Source organism: Dasypus novemcinctus, chromosome 10, assembly GCF_030445035.2.
Source record: "Dasypus novemcinctus isolate mDasNov1 chromosome 10, mDasNov1.1.hap2, whole genome shotgun sequence".
NCBI lineage: Eukaryota > Metazoa > Chordata > Mammalia > Cingulata > Dasypodidae > Dasypus > Dasypus novemcinctus.
In genome coordinates, this window is record NC_080682.1 from 100,859,641 (window position 1) to 100,880,640 (window position 21,000).

Below are 21,000 nucleotides of genomic sequence, written 5' to 3' on the forward strand. Positions count from 1 at the left end.
GCCTCTAGAAAGGACAGCTGCACAGGAGTTCAGCACGGGAGGACCCAGGCCACATAGAGAAAATTTTCATACCTAGTACTTAAGGGAGGGATACTCCGAGCCCCAGTTTTACGGGGCTGGGAGAGGAAAATGAGAGCGAAGCCCCAGAATCAGATTATGGGGAGAGAACGTGAAGGACGAAATGCTGCTGAGCTTTCTCAACCCCAGATAGCTGCATCCGTCAGAGCCTGTCACGCTCCCCCACCCCAGCTCCTCCTCCTCTCTTCACACTGCTCTTTCTCCCAGTCTTTTCTCCCTCTACTGCCCCTGCACCTCCCCTCCCCGCCCATTTCTCCTCCCCCCCCCCCCCCGCTTTTTTTTTCGGGCCGCCTTTGGGAGGAAATCGAAAGTGAAATTGGGAGGCGATTGCCATTCGGCGAATCCCGGGAGGGTGAGTGAACTTGGCTAGACCAGGGTACCCCGGCCCTCCCTGGGAACTCCTTTCCCTTTCCCCAGATTTCCAGATTCCCTCCCACCCCTAGAGCCTTCTGTCTGGATTGCCCCTTCTCTGCGTCTCGCTCTGTGCCCCCAAACCCAGCACTTGTTCCACGCTAGCCTGACAGCCTGGAAGGAGACTGGGCTGTGAATGTGACTTCCGCGGGGAGGGAGCTGCCCCATGCTGGCACCAGAGCTGAGGAGGGCGGGGGTGAAGCTGGGAGAAGCGGGATTGTCAACTAGACTTGCAGGGTGGGCTGCCCCAGGGCACCCCCGCCTCGTAGCTCAGCAATCCTTGACGAATTTTGCTTCCTCCTACCCCCAGAAATCCCCTTCTGGACGTCAGAGGGACAGAGTTGTTAAAGATACAGAACTAGAAATTTATGCTGGTTTAAGACCCAGCTGGTTTATGCCCTGGAGGAGATGAGGAAATAAGGCAGGAACCCGGTCTGGAGTAGTTCAGAGGAGCGCAGACACTTGCTCCTCCACACACCCTCGCTACATCCATAGACTGCCCCTTTAACAACAGCTCAGAGGACTTTTTCCACTTCCTTGTTCCTCAATGGCAAAATCTCTAAATGTCTTTCTCCTTTTACATATATATATGTGACTCCTGCCATTATTGTAATAATTAATGAAGATGTATGCAAAGCATGAGCACATTCTTTGGCACATGGAAGATGGAAGCGTCCATGGCAAATGGTATCTAGTATGCTTAGCTTCTCAGCGATGTGGAGGGCTGGTGGAATGCGATGGGAGAAGATGGATATAAAAAGCCTGGACACTGAGGGGAATTTTTATAAAAAGTCACCAGCAGGATTTCTAAGTGACAGGTGGTGGAAGTAGTCCTAGTGTGAAAGCTGGAGATCCCACGTTCTGAGACCCCGACCTCAGCAACCCCCACCTGGACCTGTCCTCCAACCAGATTGGCTAAGGTGCATGCCCCAAAGAGAGGAGGTGACATATTTGAATGAGCTCAGCCCAGCTGGGCACTCTCTAAGCCATCAAGAGTTTTTACATCTTTTCTCATTCCTTCCAGGCAGTTGGATTATTACTGCTTTAGGCTTTAGTAATCAGGAACCTTTGAAAGATTTAAACAGGGACGGACTTGGTGAAAGTAGAATTTTATACAGCTTTATCGCCAAGGTTCTGGAGAATTCTCTCTCCCTCTGTCTCTCTAACTGGATCAATAGACCAGACCATGGAGGAGAAGTCCTTATTATTTAGTTGATTTCATCTTTTCCAGTTCACTCTCCCTTATACTTTCCTTTGAATCATTTTCTTTTTCTCCCACAACCCATTCTCATCTGCTTTCCTTTTCTCGTCTCCCCAGTAGTTATCAGCAAAATCTCTGTGCAGCTGCTTAGCAGGGACCTTACGGCTATGGCCTCAGCAGCGGCCCTGGCTATGGTGTGGGAGGAAGTCACGTGCCCTATCTGCCTGGATCCCTTTGTGGAGCCCGTGAGCATCGAATGTGGCCACAACTTCTGCCAAGAATGCATCTCTGAGGTGGGGAAAGAGCATGGCGGTTCCTGCCCCATATGCCGAAAGAAATTCCTGCTCAGGAACCTCCGGCCTAATCTGCAGCTAGCCAACGTGGTGAACAACCTCAGACAAGTTGGCCAGAATGCCAAGGAGGACGCAAAGGGGAATCAATGTGGGATACATGGAGAGAAACTTCACCTGTTCTGTGAGGAAGATGGGAAGGCCCTTTGCTTGGTGTGTGCCCAGTCCCGGAAACACCGTGGTCACCCCATGACTCCTATTGAAGAGGCTGCTCAGGAGTACCAGGTGAGGCCTTAGCAGGGAGGCGTGGACAGGTGAGGGGATGGAGGAGAACCACCTGGGGAGTAGAATGGTTGGGGAAAGGTAGGTTGTTTCCCTCCCTCCCTGTCTGTTGTAAGGGGAGAACTGCAAACTAAACACAACCTTCTCATTCCCCAGAAATAGGGAATGTGCAATGAAAAAATGCTGCAAGGGTTATGTTTCCCTGTGGCCTGCTGGTTAATTAGGAATGAGTAATGTTCCTGCCCTCACCCTGTGACTGCAAGGGGTCTATTCTGAAAGAAGGCATCATGCTTTTGCTGAAGTCTCCCCATTCACAGAATTCCTACCCACTCAGACTCTACTACTTGGGCCTTTCTAAGAACCAGTACAATCTTGCCCACCCCTCACTGCCCTCTTCACTTCTTGGTCTGGTTGGGGACTGATTTGCTGTTTTTCTCTGCAGGGGAAGCTCCAGGTGGCATTAGGGAAGCTGAGAAAAGAACAGGAGTTGGCTGAGAAGTTGGAAGTGGATGTTGTGAACAAGAGAACAGCCTGGAAGGCAAGAGTCGTGCCCTAAAACGGACCTTAGATTGGAAGCCTGTGCAATATCCAATGTCCTGGGCTTAAGAAGCCCTAAACATAACTAAGTCTGTCTGAATAGTGATAGAGTTGTTATATCTCTACAAAAACCAGCTGTCCTCTGCTGATGGTAATTAAAAGGATGGAGGTTAGGAGAGCCCCCAGTCAGACACAAAGCTTTAGAGTCCATGGGAGCAGGTGCTGAGGGGGACAAGCCATACTCTAAAGCTCCCTGCTCCTCTAAGCCCAGTTCCTGTGCAGGGGTGGGGGTGGGAGGGTAGCACTAGTGTCTCAGTGTCTGGGGCAGAAGTATCTCAGGAGAAAAGCCCAAGGGCTATGCCTTTTAGGAAACTGTGGGAGCTGCAAGGAATGGGCTTAAGGAAACTATGAGGTAAGAAAATCAGTCTGACCAGGTGGTCACTTGACTGTCCAGAACACTAGTCCAAAGTAAAATAGAGAATGAAAGCTTGTCCCCCACGGGTGATTTTTTCATAGTGATGGGAGAGGAGTGGCAAGAGCTCATGGCCAATAAACCTCAGAAGAGGAAGATTTTGGGGTGAAGGAAGGGTGAATCAGGCTGCAGTAACAAGAGGGGTGTTCTTTTCCAAGCAGGTGTCTTCCCGTTACCAGCAGAAGGCAGGCAAAAACATCCCAAAGATTTCCCTCTATTGGGTTTTAAGAATGGTGTGAGCCTATCTTCGTGAGATTATTGGCACCAATAACTTCAATAATTCACTGAGAAATGAAGGCCATGGGACACATTAGGGAGGTGACAGGTATTTGCAAGAGGTTGGGGAAAGTCTCTGGCACCATAAGCTAAGATTGTAGGCCAGATACAAGGTGCTTCACAAATCTCACTACAGTCTTAGTCCCAGACTCCTCATCCACTACCTCCCTAGCAAAAAAGTGTGCATGTATGTATGTGTGTTTTTCCAGCCAGAACCAGAGTGGTGAGTTGGCAAGGCATCAAAATAGGTATCATCACTTCCTTTCCTGAACCTTGGGTGATTCTGATAAAAACCATCTCTCTTGCCCTTGACATTCAAGAGGAAGGTTGAGATGCAGAAATCGAGGATTCATGCAGAGTTTGTGCAGCAGAAAAACTTCTTGGCTGAAGAGGAACAGAGGCAGCTACAGAAGCTGGAGAAGGAAGAGAGGGAGCAGTTAATAATCCTGGGAGAGACTGAAGCCAGGCTGGCCCAGCAGAGCCAGGCCCTGCAGGAGCTGGTCTCAGAACTGGAGAGGAGGAGCCGGGGCTCAGCACTGGAGCTGCTGCAGGTGAGAGCTGGCAAGAGGTTCCTCTCTGAGATTCAGGAAGTAACTGAAAAAAGGCAAGGTCTCTGGGGCTGTTGTTAGAGCAAATGGAAACCTTGTCCCTGAAGTTTTCTTAAATTAAGATCCTTGGGCAGTTTGCATTCAAGGAATAGAAAGGGACAGATTAAGGAGGGAATATTCCATGCAGCAGTGAACAGAAATGGACATCCCTGGAAGTGCCTGTGGTAACATGTACTAGATGTGTGTCCCTGAGTAAGTTCCTTAATCTTTCTGAGCATCAGATTTCTCATACGTGAAATGGATATTGCAGGCATACCTTGGATATATTGCAGGTTAGGTTCCAGACCACCACAGTAAAGTGAGTCACGTGAATCTTGGTTTCTCAGTGCATGTAAAGGTTATGTTTACAACATGCTATGGTCTATTAACTGTGTGATAACATATATAAAAATCAATGTACCTATCTTAATTTAAAACTACTGGTGAAGGGTCTTGCCTCAGTGTTCATGGCTGCTGACTGATTGGGGTGGTGCTTGCTGAAGGTTGGGGTGGCTGTGGCAGTTCTTAAAATAAGACAATAGAGAAGTTTGCACATCAATCTCTGTAGTATGCAATGCTGGTTGATAGTATTGTTTTAGTTTCCTAGGCTGCTCAAAACAGTACCATGAAATGGTTTGGCTCACAGTTAGAGTCTGGGAGAATGTCCAAACCAAGGCATCATCAAGGTAATGCTTTCTTTCTAAGACCAGCTGCCTGTGATCCTTGGCTTCTCTGCCACATGGCGAGGCCCATGGTGCATCTGCTAGTCCACTCCTGGGTTTCCTTGTTTTCAGCTTCTTGCTTCCATAACTTTCTCTTTCTCTGAATATACATTCTTTTATAAAGGACTCCAATAAGAGGATTAAGGTCCATCTGATTGAGGTGGGTCAGAACTTAACTGAGGTCCTACTTGCAATGGGTTCACACTCACAGAAATGTATTACATTTAAGAACATGTTTTTCTTCTGGGATACATACAACTTCAAACTACCGTAAGCATTTTACTCACAGTAGAACGTCTCTCAAAATTGGAGTCAATCCTTTCCAACCTTGCCACATTCTAAATCCTGTGTTATCATTTCAACAGTGTTCACAGTCTTCACCAGGTTAAACTTTCTTTGCTCATCCATAAGGAGCAACTCCTCATCCATTAAAGTTTATCCTGAGATTGCAGCAATTCACTCACATCTTCAGGCTCCATTTCTAGTTCTAGTTCTCTTGTTATTTCTGTCAATTTGCATTTCCTCCACCAAAGCCTTGAAATCGACTTCTTCCAAACTCCAGTTAACATTGATATTTTGACTTCCTCCCATGAAATATTCTTAATGGCATCTAGAATGGTATATCCTTTCAAGAAGCTCTTCAATTTATTTTGCCCATATCCATCAGAGAAATCACTAACTCTGGCAGCTATTGCCTTATGAAATGTATTTCTTAAATAATAAGACTTAAAAGTCAAAATACTCCTTGATCCATGAGCTGCAGCTTGGATGTTGTGTTAGCAGCCATAAAAACACTATGAATCTCATTGTACATCTCTATGAGAGCTCTTGAGTGACCAGTATTAATTTGAAAGAAATCTTTTTCTGAGAAGTAGGTCTCAATCATGGGTTTACAATATTCAATAAACCATGTGGTAAACAGATGTGCTGTCACCCAGGTTTGTTGTTCCATAAATAAAGGACAGGCAGAGTAGAGCTGTGATCATTCATGAGGGCCCTAGGATTTTCAGAACAGTAAGCAAGCATTGGCTTCAACTTCAAGTCACCAGCTGCATTAGCCCCTAACGAGAGAGTCAGCTGTCCTTTGAAGCTTTGAAGCCAGGCATTGACTTCTCTCTAGTTATAAAAGTCCTAGATGGCATCTTCTTCCGATAGAAGGCTGTTTTGTCTACATTGAAAAGGTATGATTTAGTGTAGCCGCCTTTACCAATTATTTTAGCTAGATTTTCTGGTTAATTTACTGAAGCTTCTGTGTCAGCACTTGCTGCTTCACCTTGTACTTTGATGTTAATGAAAATGGCTTTTTTCCTTAAACCTCATGAACCAACCTCTGCTGGCTTCAGACTTTTCTTCTGTAGCATCCTCACCACTCTGAGTCTTCATAGAATTGAAGAGAGTTAGCGCCTTACTCTGAACTTAGGCTTTGGCTTAAGGGAATGTTGTGCCTGGTTTGATCCTCTCCAGACCACTAAAACTTTCTCCATATCAACAATAAGGCTGTTTTCCTTTCTTGTGATTTATGTGCTCACTGGAGGAGCACTTTAGTTTCCTCAAAAACTTTTCCTTTGCATTCACAACTTGGCTAATTGTTTGGCACCAGGAGGCCTAGCTTTCAGTCTCTCTTGGCTTTCGATATGCCTTTCTCACTAAGCTTAATTATCTAGCTTTTGATTTAGAGCGAGAGACTTTGACTCTTCCTTTCATTTAGAAGCCATTATTCTTTAACCTAATTTCAATATTGTTGTATCTCAGGGAATAGGGAGACCCAAGGAGAGGGAAAGAGGCAGGGGAATGGCTGGTCAGTAAACACATTTATCAATTAAGTTTGCCATCTTATATGGGCAAACAGTCATGGCACCACAAAACAAAATAGTAGCAGCAAAGATCACTGATCACAGATCACCTTAGCAGATATTAAGAAGTTTGAAATATTGCAAGAATTACCAAAATGGAACACAGAGATTAGAAGTGAACACATGATGCTGGGAAAATGGCACCAATAGTCTTTCTTGAACAGGTAAAAATGCACTATCTGCGAAGCATAACAAAAAAAGGTATACCAGTAAAATATTACACATCTCAAACAATTTTTGTGAGAATTCAATGAGAGAATCCCCAGAGGCTTTTAGGTGATGTTTAGCCCATGGGAAGGTTTTAATAAATGTAATATAACTAAAAACACAGGAAGCAAAATTAAGAGACAATAGCCTAGCCCAGCTCAGCCACCAATTCTCTCTGTAAGTCTTAGTTAAGTCATTTTCCTTTCCTAGACCTAATTTATCCATTTGGAAAACAGGGAGTGCAGGGGAGACTACAGAACATAAATTCACCAAACTTTAGTCATAAACATATCATCTTTACATGTCTTGCTTCTTCTATGGCCTAACTAAATGATTTTTAGCATGCTATTTTTCTTTAAATTGCCTTGCTATTTTATCTGAATAAATTTAACTTAAGAGGAAATTTGTCTGTGATAAGTTGTGTTAAAGTTGTTTTCTAATTTATTTAATAACAGCAACAACTACAAACTTAAAAGTAGCATATGTTAGATGCCACACCTGTGGATTTAGCTCACTTAATCCCTTCTGAAAATGCAATTGGGTAGATACTATATTATCCCCATTTCATAGATGAGAAAACCAAGACCAGAGATATTGAGACTTAGTGAGAGACCAAAGTTAATAGTTACATAACTTGACCAAGTTCACCCATTTAGTAAGAGGTAGAGGTAAGATTAAAATAAGTACATAACTATATTTTAAACTTTAATTCAACTTCAAAAATAAAATAAGTCAAAAGGCAGCTTAACAAATTATGGAAGCTTTAATTTTTAAAAATCCTCTTCAGGCACATCTATCTTACTTAATCCTAAAACAAACTCATCTTTTTTTCCAGTGTTTCAAAGGATGAATACATGAGCACAGGTTGGTTAACTGACATGACTAAGGTCTCCTTGTTAAAGAAGAAAATGGAAAAAAAAAAAAAAAGCTTGGTCATATGCACATCTCATAAAACTAAATCCCATATTTTTTTGACCTTTAACAATTATATAAATTATAGTAATTCTTTGCCTTTGTTACAAAAATCTAACAATAATACTGTTAACTATAGTCTTCAAGTTACATTAGTTGTATTTTGCCCATGTATCACCATATTCTTAGCACCTTATAGTAGGGGATCATTCTTGTACTTTATTAACCAAAATCCTCATCTATCACTGAAATCACTGTATTATATGGTCCCTAGATTATCCTCTAGCTGTCTTTAAATTAACATTAACCTTCCTAGACTATCCCTTTCAGGCACAATAACATTTATAAATCAGCAGTTTTATTTATACTCATTATAATATGTTACCATCAACTCTATCCATTTCTACGTATTTAAAATCAGCCTTATTAAGCATACTACATACATTTAGTACCAGCTCCCCCTTCTCAACCCAAAATCTGTCTCCTACTGACCTTTACTCTATAGTTTAACACCGTAAGTTTATACTCATTGTATTTAGTTCATATGAGTAGAACCATACAATATACATCCTTTCGTGTCTGGCTTATTTCACTCAACATAATATCCTCAATGCAATGTTATCATATGCATCCCAACTTCATTTCTTCTTACAGCTGAATAGTATTCCATTGTATGTGAATATCTCATATTGTTTATCCATTTATTACTTGACAGGCACTTAGTTTGTTTCCATCATTTAGCAATTGTGAAAATGCTGCTATGAACATTAGTGTGCAAATATGTGTTCATGTCCTTCCTTTCGGTTCTTTCACATATATCCCTAGTAGTGGGATTGCCAGATCATGTATCAGTTCTTTATTTAGGTTCCTTAGTAACCACCAAACCATCTTCCATACAGGTTGCACCATTTTATACTCCCACCAACAGTGAAAGAGTCTTCCTATATCTCTGCTTCCAGCACTTGTAGTTTTCTATTTTTTTAATAATGACCATTCTGTAAGATGTGAAATGATATCTCATTGTAGTTTTGATCTGCATTACTCTAATAACTAGTGATTTTGGGCATCTTTTCATGTGCTTTTTGCCCATTCATATTTCCTCTTTGGAAAAATGTCTATTCAAATCGTCTGCCCATTTTTAAATTGGACTGCCTTTTTTTTTCCCTTTATTTTTAGAAGAGCTTTAAATTACATAACTATCTTTCAATACATGAACATGGAATGCCCTTCCATTTATGTAAGTCTTCTTCTGTTTCTTTTAACAATGTTTTGTAGTTTTCTGAATACAAGTCCTTTACGTCCTTGGTTAAGTTTATTCCTAAATATTTGATTTCTAGCTGCTATTGTAAATGGAATTTTTTTCTGACTTTCTCCTTAGCTTTGCTCATTAGTAGTGTATAGAAACACAATTGATTTTTCTGTATTTATCTTTTATTCCGCCACTTTGCTGATGTCATCTATTGTATTAGCTTTGTTGTGGATTTTTCAGGATTTTCTGGGTGTGGGATCATCATCAGTGAAAAGTGAAAGTTTTACTTCTTCCTTTCCTATTTAGTTGCCTTTTATTTATTTTTTCTTGCCTAATTGCTCTAGCTAAAACTTCTAACACATATTGAATAACAACAGAGATAGTGGGCATCCTTGTGTTCTTCCCGATCTCAGCAGGAATGTTTGCAATCTTTCACCATCGAGTACAATGTTAGCTGTGTTTTTTTCATATATGCACTTTAACATATGGAAAAAGTTTCCCTCTATTCCTATCTTTCACAATGTTTTTTTATCAAGAAAGGTTGTATTTTGCCAAATGCTTTTTCTGCATCAATTAATATGATGTGATCTTTCGCCTTCAATATATTAATATGATGTATTACATTGACTTTCTAGTGTTGAACCACCCTCGCTTACCTGGTATAAAACCCACTTAATTGTTGTCTATAATTATTTTAATGTGCTTTTGGATTCACATAGCAAATATTTTGTTGAGGACGTTTGCATCTATGTTCATCAAAGAGATTGATCTTTCATTTTCTTTTGCATAATATCTTTATTAGCTTTGGTATTAGAGTAATGTAGGCTTTATAGAATGAGTTTGGTAACATTCTGTTCTTTTGTATTTGTGGAAGTTTTTGAGCAAGTTGGGTATTAGATTTTCTTTACATGATTGGTTGAATTCACCTGTGAAGCTACCTGACCCTGGGCTTTTCATTTTGGGGAGGTTTTGGATAAGTGCTTCAATTTCTTTGTGATAGGTTTGTTGAATTCTTCTATTTCTTCAAGGGACAATATGGGTAGTTTGTGTGTTTCTAAGAATTTGTAGATTTCATCAACATTGTCTGGTTTGGTGTTCAGTTGTTCATGGTATCCTCTTATGATTTCTTTTTGTTTTTTAAAGATTTTATTTATTTATTCCCCTCCCTGCCTCATTATTTTACACTCACCGTCTGCTCTCTGTGTCTGTTGTGTGCTTGTCTTCTTTCTTTAGGTCCAAAACCCGGGACCTCCCATGTGGTAGGCGGGCACCCAATTGCTTGAGCCACATCCGATTCCCTTATGATTTCTTTTATTTCTACAGAGTCAGTAGTAATGCCACCCTTCTTATTTCTGATTTTATTTATTTGCATCTTTTCTCTTTTTGCCTTCATCAGTTTAGCTAAGGGTTTGTCAGTTTTCTTGATCTTCTCAAAGAACAATTTTTTGGTTTTGTTTATTCTCTCAATTTTTTTCTCCATTTAATTTATTTCTGCTCTGATCATTGTTATTTCTCTCTTTCTGCTTGATTGGGGATAAGTTTGCTGTTCTTTTTCTAGTTTATCGAGGAGTACAGTTGAGCTATTGATTTTAGATGTTTTTTCTTTTTTAATCTGAGCATTGAAGGGTATAAATTTTTCCCTTACCACTGCCTTCACTATATCCCATACATTTTGATATATTATATTCTCATTTTCATTCATCTCTAGATATTTACTGATTTCCCTAACTATTTTCTTTGACCTACAGATTATTTAAGAGTATATTTTTAATCTCCATATATTTGTGAATGTTCCCTTTTTCTGTCCATTATTGACTTGCAACTTCATTCCATGATAATCATAGAAAGTGCTTTACATAAATTTCAGTCTTGTTACATTTATTGAGATCTGACATATGTCCCAACAAATGATGTATCTTGGAGAAGGATCCATGAGCCCTTGAAAAGAATGTATATCCTGCTATTGTGAGATGTAATGCTCTCTAAATTAGGACTAGTTCATTTGTATTATTTAATCTCTCTCTTCCCTTATTTATCCTCTGTGCAGATGTTCTATCCAATGCTGATTGGTGTATTGAATTTTCCATCTGGTTATTGTAGAGACATCTTATTTCTCCCTTCAGTTTTGCCAGTATGTGCCTCATATATCTTCAGACACCTAGGTTAGGTGCATAAATATATATTATTGTTAGATGTTCTTGGCGCATTTTCCTTTTTATTAATATAGAGAGACTTTCTGTATCTCATAATAGTTTTGTATTTAAAATCTATTTTGTCCAATGTTAGTATCGCTACTCAAGATTTTTTTTATTACTATTTGTGTGGAATACCTTTTTCCAACCTTTTACTTTCAACCTGATTGTGTCCATAGGTCTAAGGTGAGTCTCTTGTAGGCAGCATAGGGATGGTTCATATTTTTTAATCCATTCTGTCAGTCTATATCTTTTGATTGGGGGATTAAATCCATTAACACTCAATATTATTACTGTAAAGCATTACTTACTTCATTCATTTTATGTTTTGACTTTCCATTGTCATATCTTATTATTGTCTGTCTTTTTATCCTTTAAGTTACCCTTACTAATAATCTTCATTTCTACACACTTTTCCAAGTCTCTCAGCCTCGTCTTTTCCATTCAGGCTGTACCACTTGTAACTTATGTAAAGTTGATCAGTTAGTAATATTGTCTCTGTTTTTGTTTGTCTGTGGAGACTTTAAACTCATCTTTTTTTTAAGGACAGTTTTATTGGATACAGAAATCTTAGCTGGCAGTTTTTCTCTTTCAGTACTTTAAATACATATACCACTTTCTTCTCGCTTCCATTATTTCTGATGAGAGGTCGGTATTGGATCTTATTGAACTTCCCTTGTATGTGATCCATTGCTTTTCTCTTGCTGCTTTCAGAATCCTCTCTGTATCTCTGGCATTTGACATTCTGAAGAGTATCTATCATAAAGTAGGTCTATTCAGATTTATTCTGCTTGAGGTGTGTTTTCCTTTTTGATTATTGAGGGTTGAGAAGTTTTCAGTTTTTATTTCTTCAGATATTCTTTCTGCCTCTTTTTCATTCTTCTCTCCTTGTGGGACATTGATAATGTGTATTTTGTGCATTTCATGTTGTCATTCAATTCCCTCAAATGCTGATCTATTTTTACCATTCTTTTCTCATTCCCTTCTCCTGCCTTTTCAAATTCAGATGCTCAGTCTTCCAATGAACTAATTCTATCTTCCATTTCTTCAAATCTGCTGTTATATACCTTTAATGTATTTTTAATCACATCCATTGTGTCTTTCTTTCCCATAAGCTCTATTACTTTTCTGGCTTTCAAGTTGTTATTTGTGCTTACCCAGTATCTTTTTAATATCCTTTATCTCTTTAATCATATTTTCCTTCAACCCCTTGAATGATTCAGGAGATTTATGTGATTATCATTGATTAATAGTCTTAAATCTGTGTTTTTTCAGGATTTTTGGTTTGTTACTTTGACTGGGCCATCTCTTCCTGTTTCTTAATATGACTTGTAATTTTTTTCTGATGTCTAGGCATCTCAATATGTTGTTGAATTTACTCTGACAGTCGATTTCTCTCTCTTGCCTAGTGGTTTTTTTTCACAGCTCTTCTTTGATTTTTGGTTCAACTTGTAAGTCTTTAAAATTACCAAGCTTAAGTTATCGAAATATGACCAGGGCCTCAGTAATGGGGTACAGATCTGTTCCAAGAGAAACTCCAAAAAGCATTTTTTCTCCTTGGAGTTTCCTGGTCGGTCAGAAGATGGTGCTTATAGGTACATTTTTCCATGGAGGTCTCTCTTTCAACCTCCACTTGCCCTTGATTCTGGTCTGGCCAGAGCCGAGATTCAAAGTGGGCTGTGCTGGCCAAACTTACTGAAGAGAAACTACTCTCCTCCCTCTGCTGCACCCTCCCTCCTTCCAGGGAGGAAGATGTCTGTTCCCCTCTCATTTGACTGCAGTGAGCCACAGGTTTTATCCAGGCTGTTCACCTTGAGGGTGGGGATGGGTGCCATTTCTGACCAGATGGGCTAGTAACTCATGGTTTTCCTTTGAGCTTCTTTGTCTCTCTATCTCTTACACTCCAGGAGGATGTGCAGCACTCTCCTGGTCTGCAGATCCCCAGAGCAGGTCCCTCGGGGACCTTTTTGCCCTTCTCCATTATTTTTGTGAGAGTTGAGCCCTGCCTACCTACTCCAATGCCATCTTCCAGAAGTCCTGAAGCAATTTATTTTGTGCGAAAAGGTCAGTGGTTTGTACTGACCTGACAATCTCTCTTCTGCCCGTTTTCCAGGTCTCGTTTCTGTCCCACATTGAACTGGCTTTATGATACAATTTTGACTGGGCCTAGGAGCCTCCCAGTTGTCATGTGAGCACTCCCAATCCCTGCACCAGAATATTCTCAGATGATTCGATTTCACGTGCATGGGGGAGCAACTTTAGGTTCGGCATGGACAGGAATTTGACCAGCAGCTTTCTTTTTCCTCCAAACAGCTGACCCACAAGTGAGATAGAGCTGTTTCTGGGAACCTTACTTGGCCATTCTCCCCTTCTAACTGTCTCAGCCAAACTGGGCTCTTTTTCTCCCCACTGTATGGTCTTTCTAGTTCCTTTCCTGAGTCAGCATCCTTAAACCGATCATCCTTTCTCTAGCTACAGGTCACACCCATGCTGGGTTCCTGGTTACCCCACAGCCATCCACACATCCTTTCTCCTCTGAGCATGGTTAGAAACGTCTGTCAGAGCCTTGGTCCACAGTAGGGGGGCAGAGCAGTGTCCTGGGGGCCACAGGTTGGTCTTGCATCACCCATAGGATTGAAGTCTCAATGGTGAACCAGTGACTCTTAAACTAACTCTTCTTCTTTTCTCCTCAGGATGTGAGAAGTATCCTGGAAAGGTAAGGAGAGTCGTTCTTTGTTAGGAGTGGGAGTATGGGAAGCATATAAGTTATGAAAAATGATATCGAGTTAGGGAAAACATACAGAAGATTTTCCCTGTCCTCCAGGACTATTCTCAAAGATATAATCCACCATGAAATATTTTCTGGTGTCAGAAGGCTAATCAGTGGACATCTAAGATGGTGAGATGCACAGAGTGATTTGAGTAGAACAAATTGGAGATAGGCAAATTCTGGGAAGTTCCAAGATTACTTTTTTTCAGTGAAATCTAACCAGATACAAACTTCTCAGAAACATCTAGAGTAAAACCCACAATAAGGGCGAGACTCCTTGAATTTCCTTACAGAAATGATTTATCTAGATCAGATTTTTTGCATGTAAAATTAAATGGAATGTACTTTGGTGACCTCAAGCTTGGGCAGGAGATACAGTCTCTCCACAAGCTGCACAGGTTCCTATGTCCAGTAACTACTGGATAAGAGATAAATCCTATATTCTTTTGCCTCCCAGCCCTCGGGACCTGAGGGAGGTTATAGCATCAGGGTTCCAGAAGGGTATGGTTGGAGTTGGAGATGGAGATCTCAGACTCTGTTTCCCCAGGAGTGAGGTCTGGAACCTGAAGGAGCTGGACATTGTCTCCCCAGACTTGAGAAGTGTGTGCTGCGTTCCAGGACTGAAGAAGATGCTCAGGACATGTGCAGGTGAGGAGAGCTCTAGGAGTTGGGAGTGGGAGGCAGAATGGATAATGAAGGTACAATGAGAACTCCCAGGGTGATGGAGAACAGCAGCATATTGATGGCAGGTTGGAATAGTGGAGCAGAGCTGAAGGTGAGGAAGGTGGTTCTCTCACCAGTCAGGGCCAGGGCCAGAGATGCCTGGGGTGTCAGATTCTCACACAGTGAAGCTTGGGGTCACCCACTCCTTGTCACCTGTACTTTACACAAATCATCCCACCCCACACAGAGGGTCACTGCCCACTCCAAGCCTCACTGCACTCTCCAGGACTGACTGGGGTTCTCTCTCTGCAGTGCACATCACCCTGGATCCAAACACTGCCAATCCATGGCTCATCCTCTCTGAGGATCGGAGGAAAGTGAGGCTTGGAGACACCCGGCAGGATGTACCTGAAAATGAAGCAAGATTTGATAGTTTTCCCATGGTCTTGGGTGCCCAGCACTTCAACTCCAAGAGGGTTTACTGGGAAGTAGATGTGACTGGAAAGGAGTCTTGGGACCTGGGTGTTTGTAGAGACTCTGTACAGAGGAAGGGGCACTTTTTGCTCAGCCCCACAAATGGCTTCTGGACAATTTGGTTGTGGAACAAAAAGAAATATGCGGCTGGCACCTCCCCAGAGACTCCCCTCCACTTTCAGGTGCTTCCACGCCAGGTTGGGATCTTCCTGGACTACGAGGCTAGCAGTGTCTCCTTCTACAACATCACTGACCACGGCTCCCTCATTTACACCTTCTCTGACTGTGCCTTCAATGAACCTCTGAGGCCTTTCTTCAATCCTGGTTTCAATAACACAGGAGAAAACTCTGCCCCCCTGTCCCTTTGTCCACTGTGGGTAGTGTAGGGGGAATCCACTGATTGCTGACAGCCGTCTTCTGGATGTGGCTGCTCTCTCCCCAGGCATACCCCTTCTCAGTCACTGACTTGGCCTCTTCTTCCCATTAACTGAACCATTCCTTTCTCTGAAGAGATTTCAGAATCACAGAAAGCAGGTTCTGGCAGGGAGGTCACTAAAAGTCAATGCCAGGTGGCCACATTCCTGCCATAGATTGTTCATGATTGCCTCCAGGGAAGCAAATTACTCATGTTATGGCCCAGATTCACCTGGGTCAATCTAAAACATGTTTTTGACATCTTTATGTGACTCAAGTTTATGTTTTTTCCTTTTCTTCTCTACAGCCAGTACCTTTAGTCAGATCTCTCTATCTAGATTTAATGAAAGGCTTCCTAAGGCAATTGTGTCTCAGTCTGTCCCATTCATTTCTTGTTTCTCATCCACATCTGGGATTATCTTTCCAGCATGCACACATCTGATTAGTGATTATCCATAGGGAAATAACCATATGTTTTAAATGAGGGCTACATTATGCATGCCTTAGATTGTCCATGCTAACCATCCAGCCTGCAGCGCACTCCCTTCCCTAACACACACAGCGTAAGCATTTAACCTGAAGGTCTCCCCAACTCTGAACATGCTTAATATTGCTGCATCTTTGATATAACACATAATGTTCTTCCTGCCTGGGTTGCCCTCCCCTCTTCTAGGTCTTACACTGTAAGGCCCGGGTCAAAACTCTCCTCTCTACCTCCCAATACAACCAGTGGTGAGAGCAAACACTTTGCCCAGAAATGGATGTCACCTCCACATAATGAGAGAACTCTGGGTTTTGAAGGACAGAGTTCTCCTGTGGCTGGTATAGCTCTCTGGATCTCAGCATATTTGAGCATTTCAGGTACTGAAGACCTGTCTTAATACTTGATATGGCCGCATTCCCTCTCAGCCTCCTAATTCTGCTTTGGCAACTTGACCAGAGAAGTGTACAGCCTTGCTCTGTGCCATGAGTTAAATAACCCACACCTTTTCTTGCCTTCTGAGGGGACAGCTGGGACAACAGAGAGCCTCAGCCACCTATAGGGTCAGATCTGCCTGATGGAGAGAAGAGATCCTGTGTCCTGTGGTGGTGTGGTCTGAGGAGGGTATGGGTTTGACTATTTTGTCACTGTGACTAGTACAGTGACAGAGACATAACAGGTACTCAGGAATTCTTTTCTAGAATGTACATTGGGATTCCAGGGATGCTCACTAGGGGATTGCAGAACTCATGGTTGTTATGTTTGTGGCATCTCATATTCTTTACATCTTCTCTGTTCTCACTCATGGGTTTTTACTCAAGATCCCCTGAGATTGTCACATCCTTCCTACCAACTTCTTTTCTGCCATCCATAAAGGTGTAGGAAAAGATCATCCTCTAATTCTTTCCAAAGAGGACACCATCATATGCAACTAGAAGCAGGTTGAGAGAGAACCTACAGAAACTTACAACAAATTAAATTTTGTGGAATTTATTTTTTAATACAAAAATAGAGAAAGAGCTGGTAATTTATTTCCAGTTATGGAGATATACTACAGCTGTCAAAAGAACAGTGGGATGCAGGAAAATTTAGGGCCACAAGAGGTCATGGAGCCCTCAATTCAAAATTAAATGGGCTCAATTCAGAGGTTTGTGGGAAGATAGCAGAGTAGGAAGCTTCAGAAATCAGTCCCTCTACCCAAACAGCGATTGAACTGACAGGAACTGAATCAACTATTTTGAAACTCCAGAGTCTACTGGAACACTATGTAGCATCCAAGGAGGAGAAGGAGGAAGACGCTGGTAAAGGGCAGTAAATACTAGTGAATTTCACCCTATTTACAGTGGCAACAATTCCCCATCCCTTAGCCTCATGGCAGGCAACAGTGGGAACTAAAGTTTTGGCCCATAGAGCAGTGCTGGTGTCAGGTACATCTTAAATACCTAGTAGGCCAAACTCTAGGGTTATGTGGTCTGATTCCTGATCACTGCATTTGATCAGCTTTTTCAGACAACTGTGGGTCAGCTCTGAGGGTTGCCAATGTTCCAAACCCCCTTGGGCAAAGGGGCAAAGGAATCTTAAATCCAGTAACCTTCCTCAAAACTACAAAAAACAGTTAAAGGACTGAATTAACCAGGCAAGTACTGAATCAAGAAAATACAGCTTCAAAAGCCATACAAGAAGCTCCTGGTGCTCTTGCTGGCCCCTACCCTGCTGCTCCGCAACATGGGTTGGAGCCAGCTGGGCCTCTCATTGTGGGTCCCTGGCCCTGTTCCAGAGGGAACATAGTGGTTCCTGGGTGCATGTTAGAGTTTGTGTATGTCAGTTCCATTTTATCAGGTGGAATTCTGAGGGAGTGATCCAGAGAACTTGTCTTGGATTCACTCTCCTAGAGTTTTTCTTGAGGGCAGAGAAGCAGCTTGCAGAAAACTGGGACAGTGTGACTGTTAAGTTTAAGCACCCTGGAGCAAAGGAATACCTGCCTTAAGTCATACAAAATAGCACCCAGAATGGGGTGAAAGCCTATTTCAAAGGGAGTAAAGGTGGCCTTCACTCAAACTCCTGTAATTTGTAAAAGGGGGGATTCCTAAGACTACTAGCCAGCACAAACCCAGGAAAAGAAATAGGTTTAGGTAAGACAGAGAGGATCCTGAAATTTGCATTTGCCTTGGGTTGATCTTGATAGAAGAACTAAGCTCTGAAGAACACCAGCCAAAGCAAACCCAATTGCAAAGATTGTGAAAGGTGCTTTTTGCTTTGGTTCATTTGTTTTTCAGTAGCTCCTGGCATTCAAGAAAATCTTTGGCCTGTCCCTAGCTGGACACAAACTTAAGGAACAGAGAGCACAGAGATTTAATCAGAGTTAATGATTCAAGATATTAAAACATACAGTGTACAACAAAGAAATACAAGACAAAGAAACAGGAAATGATGTCCTTTCAAAATGAACAAGATAAAAATCCAGAAACCATCAATGAAGAAAACCAGACTTTGGAATTATCAGACAATGACTTCTGAAAAATGATCCTCAATATACTGAAGGAGATAAAGGGGAGGGGGAATGGAGGAAGAATGAAAGGATATGAAGAAAACAATGAACAAAATGGGAATCTCTTGAGATTCTCAGTAGGAATCAAAGAGAAATACTGGAGTTGAAGAACACAATAAATGAAATGAAAAATTCCCTAAAGGGTTTCTACAGCAGATTGGGAATGACAGAGGAAAGATAAGTGATCTTTGAAGACAAGACAATTAAAATGTTTTAGGTTGAGGAGCAGAAATTAAAAATAATACAAAAGCAGAGCCTAAGAGACCTGGAGGGCATCATCAAGCATACCAATGTACTTATTATGAGAGTCCCAGAAGCAAAAAAGGAAAGGGCAGAAGGAATATGCAAAGAAATTACAGAAAACTTAAAATATTTAAAAGACATGGATATGTATATTGAAGCCCCAAAATCCCAAACAGGATAAACTCAGAGACCTACATCCAAGCCAGACTAATCAAATTGTCCAAGGACAAGGAGAGAGTTCTGAAAGCCACAAGAGAAAAGCAATATTATGTTCAAAGGAATACCAATAAGACATTGGTATTTCTCATCAGAAACCCTGGAGGTAAGAAGACAGTAGTGTGAACTATTTAAAGAGCTGAAAGAAAATAATTGCCAATCAAGAATTTTATATCTGGAAAGACATTCTTTTGAAAATGTGGGAGAGATTAAGACATTCCCAAACAAAAGCTGAGGAAGTTCATCACCACTATTCCTGCCCTATAACCATGTTAATGAGAATTCTTCAGGCTTAAAGGAAAGGACACTAGACAGTGGATCAAAGCAGCATAAAAAACAAAGACTTCCATGGGAAGCAGACTTGGCCAATGGATAGGGTGTCTGCCTACCACATAGGAGGTCCACGGTTCAAACCCTGGGCCTCCTTGACCCGTGTAGAGCTGGTCCATGCGTAGCACTGATGATCACAAGGAGTGCCCTGCCATGCAGGGGTGTCCCCTGCATAGGGGAGCCCCATGCACAAAGAGTGCACCCCGTAAGGAGAGCTGCCCAGCATGAAAGAAAGTGCAGCCTGCCCAAGAATGGCACCGCACACACAGAGAGCTGACACAACAAGATGACACAACGAAAAGAAACACAGATTCCCAGTGCCGCTGTTAAGGATAGAAGTGGTCACAGAAGAGCATACAGCAAATGGACACAGAAAGAAGACAACTGGGGGGAAGGGGAGAGAAATAAAAATAAATGAAATAAAATAAAAAGAATTCAAGCAAAAAAAAAAAAAAAAAGACTTCCAGCAAAGGTAACCATTGGGTAGTTAAAAATGCCATTACTGTTTTGTAATATTTTTCAGTTTGAAACACCACTTCTTTCCTCTTATATGCAGTAAAAGGCAAGTGCATAAAAAGTAATGATAAATCAATGATTTTTGACATTCAGTCTACAAAGATGTAAGTGGTAACAAATACAAAAAAGATGGGGGTATGGAAGGATATAGGAAAAGTATATGTGTATACTATTTAAGTTGGTATGAAAACAAATACTATTGTTATATATTTAGGATGCTAAATTTTAACCCCATGGTAACCACAAAGAAAACAGATGAAAAAATGTATCCATATAGAAAAAGTAAAAACACTCAATAGGATACAACACAAAAAAAGCAAATACAAAAGTAGGTATTAATGGAAGAATGGAGGGACTGAAAAAAATTGATATACAAAGGCTAAATAGCAAAATGGCAGAAGAAAGTCCTGCAGTATCAGTAGTTCAATTAAATGGAAATGGAGTAAACTGTCCAGACAAATGCAGAAATTGGAAACATTACCCAACTATATTCTGTTTATAAGATATTCTTCTTAAATTCAAAGACATAAGTAGTTTGAAAGTGAAAAGGTGGAATAAATATGCCACACAAGTAGTAAACACAGGGGAGCTAGGGAAGATATACTAATATCAGGTAAAATAGGCATTAAGTCAATGAAGGACAAAGAAAGACATTATATAGTGATAATGGGGTCAATTCAACAAGACTATTACAAATATATGTGCACCCAGCAGCAGAGCCCCAAAATATAAGAAGCAAATACTGACAGATTTGAAAGAAGAAATTGATGGTTATACATCAATAAGAGACTTTAATACAAAACTTTCAATAATGGATAGAACATCTAGACTGACGATCAATAAGGAGGTAGAAGACTTATATGATACTCTAACTAGAACCTAACAGATATAGAACACTTACCCAATAGCAGCAGAATATAATCCTCTCTAGGGCACATGGATCATTCTTCATGATAGATCATATTTTAGGTCACAAAAAAAAAGTCTCAATAATTCAAAAATATTGAAATCATACAGAGTATCTTCTCTAGCCACAATGGAATGAAGCTAGAAATCAATAACAAAGGGGGAAATGG

General features: G+C 41.1%; 1 protein-coding gene across 4 annotated transcripts; it reads left to right on the top strand.

Moving 5' to 3' along the window:
* The first annotated feature begins 356 nt into the window (after positions 1–356).
* TRIM21 (tripartite motif containing 21) lies at positions 357–19,866 on the top strand. Of its 4 annotated transcripts, none has more exons than XM_004478396.5 (7): positions 357–430; positions 1,811–2,265; positions 2,705–2,800; positions 3,868–4,098; positions 13,963–13,985; positions 14,587–14,687; positions 15,015–19,866. In XM_004478396.5, the coding sequence occupies exons 2-7, from the start codon at positions 1,858–1,860 to the stop codon at positions 15,560–15,562; spliced, it is 1,407 nt and encodes a 468-aa protein (XP_004478453.2). In that variant the 5' UTR covers positions 357–430; positions 1,811–1,857; the 3' UTR covers positions 15,563–19,866. The 4 variants fall into 4 exon arrangements, with proteins under 4 accessions (XP_004478453.2, XP_071074332.1, XP_071074331.1 ...); XM_004478397.5 differs by having other exon boundaries at positions 375–430; positions 1,808–2,265; XM_071218231.1 differs by lacking the exon at positions 13,963–13,985 and having other exon boundaries at positions 3,868–4,115.
* The last annotated feature ends 1,134 nt before the right edge of the window (positions 19,867–21,000 follow it).